At 36.8% G+C, this 10,705-nt stretch overlaps 1 protein-coding gene across 1 annotated transcript; it reads left to right on the top strand.

Moving 5' to 3' along the window:
- Positions 1-3,045: 3,045 nt before the first annotated feature.
- LOC135201466 (actin-like) lies at positions 3,046-6,178 on the top strand. The gene is made up of 2 exons (XM_064230434.1): positions 3,046-3,093; positions 4,781-6,178. Exon 2 carries the CDS (start codon positions 4,820-4,822, stop codon positions 5,951-5,953), a length of 1,134 nt encoding a protein of 377 aa, XP_064086504.1. The 5' UTR covers positions 3,046-3,093; positions 4,781-4,819; the 3' UTR covers positions 5,954-6,178.
- Positions 6,179-10,705: the final 4,527 nt, after the last annotated feature.

The following is a 10,705-nucleotide window of genomic DNA, read 5'->3' as shown; positions in this document are numbered from 1 at the left end:
GTTACGATTGTTATTCAATACATACTAGTAGGTAATGATCCCAATGAGAATTACGCCTGTCTTTATTGTAAATTACAGCTTTTAGGCAGCGCCCCCCCCCCCCCACCCCCCCCCACCCCCTCTTCCAACTCCATCCACTTTCTCGGCCTCTCCCCCTGTCTGAATTAGGAGATCACATACAGACCGTGGTTTTGAGTGAACAAGACTCATGGACATATAAACTCGGTTCCTTGCAAATATTCATAGCTTTCCAAAGAAAGTTGGCCTTCTACTTGCAATTTGGTATTTGTTCCATTTATGTGCAACACCAATAATTATTCAGAATACCATACACAGCGCCTAACATATATGTATGTATGTCCGATAATAGTGCAACCTTTGTTTGATCAATTTCCTATGTTGTTAATATTCAAATAAAATGATAATGCATTCAGGAAGTGCCTGTATGAATACAAGACTTTTCTTTAGAAATGTCATATTCTATATACTTTCATTCATAAGTTATGGAACAGAAATTACGATATGTGAATTTCGTTTCTAATTCTCGCATTGACTGAAGTTTCCTTAGATATAAAACCACGGTTATGCAATAACAACAACAATAATAATAATGATAATAGTAAAGAAGTACATGAGATCGTGTTTTTTTATTCTTTGCTAGATAAGTGCTGAAAGAAATCCTGATTTCAAACAAGGGCAAAATAGACTTTTGTGGTTACCGTAATGCTATTTTTGAACGTCCAACCATCTTACAACACAATATTTTTAGTTCTCATCTTATCTACCATGAGTTTTTATAGGAAAATTAAACTAACGAAACCAGAGATAAGATTAACTTCTATCATCTATTTTCTACGGTTAGCAAAAGGTTAAGCTATTCTCCTAAGTGTAATCCTTCTAATTTTGAATGAATTGAAACCTATTTGAACGCCAGCGATATTCTTTACTAAATGAAGTTCTTCGGCAATATATACTCCAGTTGACACAGAAGTTAACCGGTAAATTAAGCTTACATCTAAACCCTTTTAAAAGAGCTACACTCTATGCATATTTCTGGTGTTAGCAACACATTCTTACCAGCTCAGTATATTTTAGTTTATTTTTTCGATCACATACTTCATGTTCGTTTTTTACTTCCTAATTTCACTTTCTCCGAAGATTACATTGTATGTGCCAAAGTTCATTTATAGAACACACTTGAGCAAATGTTTTAAACATCTAACCAGGTTGATATAATTTATTTGGCAAATCAATCAATGGGCTTTGAAAGCCAAACTTTTTTGCATAGATGCTTAAAATTGTATTTGTTTAAATTCTACAGTAATTTTCTGCTTACAGGTAAACAACAGAGACAATGTGCATTAAATTATCGAATCCTTTACATGTTGCCTGTAAATTGTTCCCTATTCTTTTTTTCACCTCTGCTTTCATTATTAGACGAATTTGAAATCTGTCAAAAATATGTAGGGAAATATTAGCTGTGACCATTTCCGCTTTACAAAGTTTGATGATGATAAATTTGGCGAATGGCTGAAACGATAAACACGTGATATTACCGTAGTATTTCTTCGATACTATCTGTGACATCGTGAACTGTAACTTGGGACCTGCATCAGTGGAAATGTACAGTATGTTCTGATTTTTTTTATACATTTGACCGATAATAAGAGATCTATCATTTTTGAGCCAGAAGCAATGGGCAGTTACGGAGGATTATATATATTATATATATATATATATATATATATATATATATATATATATATATATATATAGATATAATTCTATAAATATATATATATATAGTATTAGATATAGATAGTCTAATATATATATAATCCTCCTATCATGACTTTGGGGAAGAACCGCTGGATATATATAATATAAATTATATTAATATATAAATAAAATTATATTATATAATATATATATATATTATATATATGTGTGTGTGTGTGTGTGTGTATGTATGTAGTATATATATATAATGCGTGTGTTTGTACATTCCTTGATAAAGCTATTATATTTCTATTTCAGCTGAAATGAGAAAACTGGTGATGGTTCTTAAATATCACTCGTCAAAGCTGAAATATGTAAATAAATATTTTTTTCAATGACCTGTGTATCTTTTATCAGATGTTTGGTACAAATTAGCGTGCTAAGCTATGTCCGTTGTGTCATACATAAGCTTCCTATAACTTTTACTCTCTTACAAATCTGATTCCTACAGAAAACGACGATTTTGTCACTAAATCAAATCCAGCTTCTTCCCCCAAAGTCATGATAGGTTTTGGGAATGAAGGAAATATGATAACTTTCCTCTAGCGTTCTCATTCCTTGAAACTTCACCACAAGCATTAATGTATACCTAGATTAGATCATTATAAAAAGCTCAGAAATAGAGAGGCAAATAGATCTATAGAGAGAAAGAGAGAGTGTGACGGAAGACGAAGGTTGGAGATTATAGATGACACTGGTATTTCACATTCTGATGAAATGGTCTTTACTCAGAAAAAAGTCAGCATAATGAAATAAAAGAATCTACTCAGTTCTCAACATGATTTTTAATGATGCTCATATAAGTTTCACAATTTATGATGTATTTAGACTCAGTTTTATACATATACTCAGCACTAGAAGCAACTTGCAAGCTTTTCCAGTTATGGCTGATTAAATAGGTCATTACAACAGCTAATGTCATCGATGACAGGAACGGCACTTCGATGATAAGGGAAAGAAGACCGACTTCGATAAGAAGATGGAAGGTCCTATGGAAACTCATTCCTCTTAGAAGCTCCAGCAGTCATCGATAGGAGATGACCAAACCCCTGCAAGCTTTATGCTGCAGAAACATTTCCGAGGTTAACCGACTGGCAGTGTTCTTCGCCGCCGATCTATTGAAAAGTGCCACGGACTGGTAAAGCCATTTAACAAAAAAGGAATTCATACCTTCCTTTTGTCAGCCCAGAGTAAGGAAGGTAGGTGAGAAAGTTTTGGCCTGATTTCAAATACCCAGGAGAGCCAGGATTTCAGCCTGTATATAAAGGCAGGAGCAGGTAGCAGACCTTCAGTCGTGTTCAGACTCATCGACAGGTGAGTTCCCAACGTTAAGTCGCCTGCTCCCATCCGCGTCGCTTCGAGTCCCATACACCCAGAGAGACGGTGTTTTCTTAAGTGGTTGCTCAGTGGGAAAAATAACTTCTGTTTGCCGTCAGTTTCTCGCAGCGATCTCCATTTACTTGGCAGTTGGAGGTCCCTTTCACAGTGACTGATACGTGGGTTCGAAGAGGACTCGTTGAAATCACGGCGATTTCAAGTTGAGATTTCATTGCGCTTCCCTCACGTTGTCTCTTTTTTTTTATTGATTAGAGTCGATTTCGTAGATTTAAACTTTAAGGAACGGTGTCAGTTTTCAAATCGAAGTCAGTCTTGTCGTTTTAAATCTACCGATTCTATATTGAAAAGTCGAATTACATTTTTTTGTAATTCCAAAAGTAACCAATCTACTCGTTTACAAACTTTATGCAGGTTCCCTAAACACAGAAAGTGATCGTTTTTGTATTTAGCGTTTAAACATTAACTTTAACTTGCCTTCAAAGAATGGTACTTGCAAAAATTCTCTGGAAGTTTTATTAGTTTATTTTTACTTTGCAGTTTCTTGCAACGAGGTACTTTTTTTTATGTTCTCGAGCCTTCGAAACTAGAACCGTGGTAGAATGACGATTTAAACCGTAAAGATAACTGGGCAATCTCTTGAAGCTTTAATAATTTTGAAGACAAAGCTATTGTGGAAAATTTATATTCGAATAAAGCCGCAAATACCGTTTGCATATACTTTTTGAAACTTCTGAAGATAGAGTTAAAATTAAATATTTTAATTAATAGTAATTACTAGTTTAAGCAATCTTTGAAACGTAATTCTGACGGCAGATCTATGGGAGAATATTTTTAGTAAACTGCCGTTATTATTTGCATATATAGTGCTTAAAATCTGATTCTGAGCAACTTTTTCCACTGTCTAGTGACTTTTGATTTTTAGCAGAGTATTCTTAATATCGGAGAATACTTCCAGTATGGAAAAGCAATGGAGTTCACTTCTCTGACTTAATATTAATTAATTAATCTAATATTAATTCAAATATTTTCATGTTTTGTATGTTACCAGCGTTTGTTAAGTAAATTAATTTTCAGAGATTATTCATTGATTGTTTACTACTTCAATTATCATCTTAACCACCAAATCCCATAGTGTGTTTTATGTACATATTAAAGTGGCTAATGTTTATTAATGAATAGCCATTTTTATCAGGTGACAACAATACCCTCAAACTCTCACGAAGTCTCGAAAGGCTATTAACATTTATTAATGAGGATATGAATTGCATTTAGTCTTTATAATAACTGGTTCTGAGATAATTCTGAGGTAATTACCTAAGTAGGTTTTAGTATATTTATCGATTCAAATATCAATTTGTGCAAATTGCAGAACTATAGAATTTTTTAATGGATTAATATAAGAAAGTTTGTTTAAGTAACACAGTATTCTGTTACGAGCGCTCATAAATATTTCCGGAACTAGAGCATTAACTCATACTTAATATGTACAGAAACTCACAGATCAGTATTTTGGTTTCTTCCTTAAAGTAATCGTTTTGATGAGAAAACTGCTGAAAAGAGGAGCCAATGTTTAATTTATATGCGAAATGTCAACTTTTCTCTTTCTTTTAACTTTGAAAAGTGCTGGCGGATAGTGGTTTCATTTATATTTCTTTCCTTTTAGGTAGACGTTTGACAAACGCTCATACCATAAACCACCACCATGTGTGACGACGAAGACGCGGCGACCCTCATCTGCGACAATGGCTCCGGTCTTGTCAAGGCTGGCTTTGCCGGTGATGACGCTCCTCGAGCTGTCTTCCCTTCCATCGTTGGCCGCGCCCGTCACCAGGGTGTGATGGTCGGTATGGGTCAGAAGGACGCCTACATTGGTGATGAAGCCCAGAGCAAGCGTGGTATTCTCACCCTCAAGTACCCCATCGAGCATGGTATCATCACCAACTGGGACGACATGGAGAAGGTCTGGTACCACACCTTCTACAATGAGCTCCGTGTTGCCCCTGAGGAGTGCCCCACCATGCTTACTGAGGCTCCCCTTAACCCCAAGGCCAACCGTGAGAAGATGACTCAGATCATGTTTGAGTCCTTCAACATGCCCGCCATGTACGTCTGCATCCAGGCTGTCCTCTCCCTCTACGCCTCTGGCCGTACCACTGGTGAGGTTTGCGACTCTGGTGATGGTGTCTCCCACATGGTTCCCGTCTATGAAGGTTTCGCCCTTCCCCATGCCATCCTCCGTCTGGACTTGGCTGGTCGTGACATCACCAACTACCTTGGTAAGATCATGACTGAGAAGGGCTACTCCTTCACCACCACCGCTGAACGTGAAATCGTCCGTGACATCAAGGAGAAGCTTTGCTACATTGCTCTGGACTATGAGAGTGAGATGAACACTGCTGCCGCCTCCTCTTCCATCGACAAGTCCTATGAACTTCCTGACGGTCAGGTCATCACCATCGGCAACGAGCGTTTCCGTGCTCCCGAGTCTCTGTTCCAGCCTTCCTTCCTTGGTATGGAATCTGCTGGTGTTCACGAGATCGTCCACAACTCCATCATGAGGTGCGACATCGACATCAGGAAGGACCTGTTGGCCAACATTGTCATGTCTGGTGGTACCACCATGTATGCTGGTATTGCTGACAGGATGCAGAAGGAAATCACCTCTCTTGCTCCATCCACCATTAAGGTCAAGATCATCGCTCCCCCTGAGAGGAAGTACTCCGTCTGGATTGGTGGTTCCATCCTTGGTTCTCTGTCCACCTTCCAGAACTTGTGGGTCACCAAGGAGGAATACGATGAATCTGGCCCTGGCATTGTTCACCGCAAGTGCTTCTAAACGATTGCTTTATAAATACACTTCTTAAAACCATCATCGAACCGACTTCGAATATCTGGAGTATTGCTCCTCCCAGATAATCTACTTATTTTTACTAAGTAGAGTAAAACAGAAATTTCACGTCATAGACTACGTTATATTTTTCCATTGTCATGTATGTACGACATATCAATGATGTTACCAAAACAGGGTTTTATTACGGAAAATAAATCCATTGCTAATGGCTGCTTTCAGTTTCATTTACCCTGATTTCTTTAAAACCTAACCCTGATGCAAATAAGACAACATTTTTTTATGAATTGAGTATTCAAAGTTTATTAGGAAAGGAAATCTAGGACACAGAATTCTGGTCTATATTTTCATGTCATGTATTTTTCAAAGATAAATTTCAAATATTGTACATCTTTCTTTTAAACAACCTGTTTAATTCATGAAATGGCTACAGTTATGGGAGTCAATGAAACTTACCATTTAATTAAAACAGATGTAATATAACGTGTACTTGAATACTGAGCAAAAATCTATCTAAACTCTTTGGAACATTGTAGAGAAAGTTCCTTTTTTTCATTATTTTTCTAACTCTTTAGAAGTTAGAGGCCTCAGCCTACAATAAATATAGTAAGGTTGGAAAGTGCATCGTGCCACATGGTGGCTTGCTGAACAACATTCAAGAATATATATATATATCTATATATATATATATATATTATATAATATTATCTATATATATATATAATATATATATATTATATATGTATACGTATTTACATATACATATGTGTGTATATATATATATATATATATATATATATATATATATATATATATATACTTGAACATTCTTGTTTACACATAGTTGACAGTATTATACTTTATACTTCTGTTCCTGAATGTTTGTTTTTATTGTCTGTGCTGCTGACGATACTCTAGAGAATTCAGTGAATTCTACCACGGCCTCCGAGACTGATTTTAACCAGTAACAGCTGTAGGACACTGACTAAGCACTTACCTGTGACGGCCAGCTTCGAAGTTTCAGGAATTTAGAAAGTTTTCTTCTGGGATGCGCGATGAATACTTAAGCAACATTGCCAACTGTATTGCAAATTGTGTTCTAGGTCTTCTGGTCTCCCTATGCGATAGAAACAATAATCTGGCCATTTGTTACATTCAGGAAAAAATTCGTTGCAATTTGATTCCTTTTATCCATTGCTTCGGCAACCGCCGACTGCTTTTGTGAAAAAACTACTGAATGATAGGAATTCCTCGTGTGGTTTTCATTCTGGCTCTCTAAAATATAGAGTCGGCAGGAAAAAAATAGATTGGCCCTAATCCCCTGACTTAACCTCCCTTACTTGAACGTCACCCCAGCGGACTTTGCTCTCATTCTTTTCCTCCTTCAAGGCGTGGCACCGTCTTTTGTCTTCTGAGCTTTGTCGACTGCTTACTCTGTTTGATTTACATTATTTCACGGCTTCTTTATAGAGAAAATATTCGCGTCAGACATATTACTCAGCAAGGAAAGATAAATTTATAGTTTTTTCCATTGTATATAAATATTACCCTTCAAATAACAGGCAGTTTTTTACGTAAATGAATCTACATTCAAGCTGAAACAAGGCATATGCATCAAACTCAGACAAACAAAAATTCATTTCACGACATTATGCTTCAAATATACAATCTGCGTGCTTAGGCTCATTTGAAGAAATGTTCAGGTTTTCAATGCAGTGTAAAACGGAAGGGGCACAAGAAACCCTAGACATCTTGATCCTTTAAGAAAATAGAATTATTCAACGCTTCCATCTGGAACGACGCACAAAAATTTTGATGATAGAGGTGTAGGTGACAAAATGATCCAAAGGAATGACTTCCAAGTTCACAGTCATCTTAGAGTACCATATCTCAGCAACCGAAACGCGATGCCTTCGGTTCAGTGCCACGAGTAAGACCAATTCTGTAATCAAAGACGACACGGTTAATGTTATTATTCACAAGATGAACCCTATTCATGGGAAACAAGCCCACAGAGGCCATTAACTTGAGATTCAAGCTTCCAACGATTAAGGTGTTCATTCGAAAGAAAAAATCAGTTATTAGGAAAGAAAAATAAATTAGAAAATAAATAGATAAAAATGTAAGTAAATTAAAGTACAGGGATAATTATTTTAGGGCATGTTGATGCATTGCATCTTTGCTTGAACTTTGGAAGTTCCAATTATACAACATCCTCAGGGAGACTCTTCCACAGTCCAACGGCATGAGGAATAAAGGCCCTCTGGATCTAAGAAGTAAGAGCAAAAGTACTGAAAAATAGTAAGAAGTCTGCCACTGAAGCAACGAAATCTATCACATACTCTTTATATGTAAGCATTAAGAGAGACTATGGGGAACACTGGACAAGATTTAGATCAATGGTTCCCAAACTGGGGGCCATGGCCCCCTGGGGAGCCATGAAGCAGAATGCAGGGGGCCATGATCTGAGGATATGGCTGTATAAAGCCAAAGGGGTTTAGTGGTTAGGCAACTTACAGGTGGCTGGTGGGCCATGCACAAGTATCCTGCATGAAAAATGGGTAACGACCAAAAAAGGTTTGGGAACCGCTGAAGATGTATCGGGAAATACCGACAGACACGAACAAGAGAATATGTGGACAGTAGGACTCTTTAAATTGGGAGAGACGAAAAGAACAGGGCTTTGATTGAGCCTACATAGAAAGACCTTCAAAATAATAAGGGAACTATATAGCCCAGAAGAACACCTCAGAAGATGTAGGAGCATTATTGCAGTTAAAATTATGAAGTGTCAAGGTAGCTATAGTTATAACCTTGCTTGTATTAAAAAGAGATGAAACAAGCAGGTAAATAGCAAATTGAATATAAAGAAATTATTAATCTATTATTTAGGCTTTTAGAAAGAAAAAGCTATAACTATCTAATCAGTTTTTCGAAGAATATTGACAGTGAATTAATATATTTTCCACCCAGAAGGCATGCATGAAATCATCATTGGTAATGAATCCATTGATACCGAAATTACAGCCATTCATCCACACACACACACACAAACACATAGATAGTAAAGGAAAATATAGGTAAAATAGTGGCAATTTATTCATAATTCTTTCATCCTCCACCCATTTTAATGAAAGACTACTCCTACATTTTATTTTTTAGAAAATTACCATTTCATATACAAGTAATGTTTTCTACTGGTATGTTGTGTTGTTTACTTATTAAGTTTTAGTCGGATTTTTTTTTTTATTTCTTTTTCTATCGTGTTGAACCGACCGCTCAAAGACGATATCATTATCAATAGAAGTCGTTTAGTATTTAGTTAAGCATTGTATCGTTCTCGTCAGCCAGTGACGAGGGCGTAGGAGCAGGTGAAGCGGAGCCCAGAATTGGAACAGTGCCACCAGGTCAGTTCCCAGGTAAGTTAAGTTGGCATTTAGTGGCCATCAGCGGCGACGCTAAAACGACCGAGTCGGACCAATTTGCTGAAAGATAAGGATCCCGTTCAGGCGTAACTCCTAGAGTTCTTTATCGAGCATTCTCTCTCTCTCTCTCTCTCTCTCTCTCTCTCTCTCTCTCTCTTCTCTCTCTCTCTCTCTCTCTCTCTCTCTCTCTCTCTCTCTCTCAAAAGAAAATCAATTGTTTCAGCTTATGCGAACAGCTTTTTGATGAGGTATTTTCGTCGGCCGACTGCCTGGTTTAATTCTAGCAAATGACTTCATAGAATTATGGGTCGTTGTAAATGATTGTCTATCAAGGTTCCTCACATATAAAGCATAGAAGCGAAGATAAAGCAAATAAAGACTCCAAACAGAATACTTATAATTAATAGAAAATAACAGTTAATAGATAATGAATGAACCTCATACTCGTAATCATTTCTCAACAGTAAAATATCAGGTGAGACGAAAAACATATATATGATCAAAGTCTTGCGAATTTAAGTTTTGTCTCAGATTCTAGCTCCGCCAAAAAAGAAAAAAAGGAAAAGACGTTTCAAACTAGAAGCGACGGCATGGTAACCCCTATTTTCAGTTAGAATTTTGAGATTCTCAGGTAAATATAGGGCTTTCATGTTTTTAATCTCTGTTTGTGCATTGATTATACTCCAAGATTGTTTCAGTCTGTTTGCAAATTTATTTTTTGTTCCCTCAATTATTGGAGCTGCTTTCTTTAAAAGGCGTGTTTGGCATCACCGCAGATGAGACTTGTAAACATAACGGGATATAGTTGTTTTGGTCAGATGTACCAGTCTTGGTCCCCTCACCATGAAAAAAAAAAGGTCACAAGAAAGGCCTATTGAAATTAGTAGTCTAATGAAGACAAATTGTGACCATATTTAAAAATCATTTATGATTCTTGTTCTAAACGTAACTCTCCTCCGCCCTGCCCACCCGCCTACCTCCTTCTCCCGAAAATATATGGAACATTCCGAATGCCGAAGTTCATTTCAAAATCATTTATAAAATGATGATAAATGGCTTTCTCTCATCGGTTAATTAAGTTAAAAAAATGTAAGATTTGTAATTATCGTCACCTATGCATACGGTTTTAACCGCTATGAAATCTGTGCGCATAAGGCTAGCTACTTGAGAACCAAAAATCGTTAAGTATGACATTTAAACACGCGTGGGCAAAACAAAACGTGGACAGAAAAGACCAAAAGAGGACTTGAAAGTACTGCTCTCTCTCTCTCTCTCTCTCTCTCTCTCTCTCTCTCTCTCTCTCTCCTTCGTGCGG

Source organism: Macrobrachium nipponense, chromosome 28, assembly GCF_015104395.2.
Source record: "Macrobrachium nipponense isolate FS-2020 chromosome 28, ASM1510439v2, whole genome shotgun sequence".
NCBI classification, from domain to species: Eukaryota; Metazoa; Arthropoda; class Malacostraca; order Decapoda; family Palaemonidae; genus Macrobrachium; species Macrobrachium nipponense.
This window is presented reverse-complemented; position numbering and strand designations above follow the sequence as displayed.

Excerpts from the sequence above, each read along its gene's own strand:
- LOC135201466 (XM_064230434.1), top strand. The coding sequence starts at position 4,820 with ATGTGTGACGACGAAGACGCGGCGACCCTCATCTGCGACAATGGCTCC.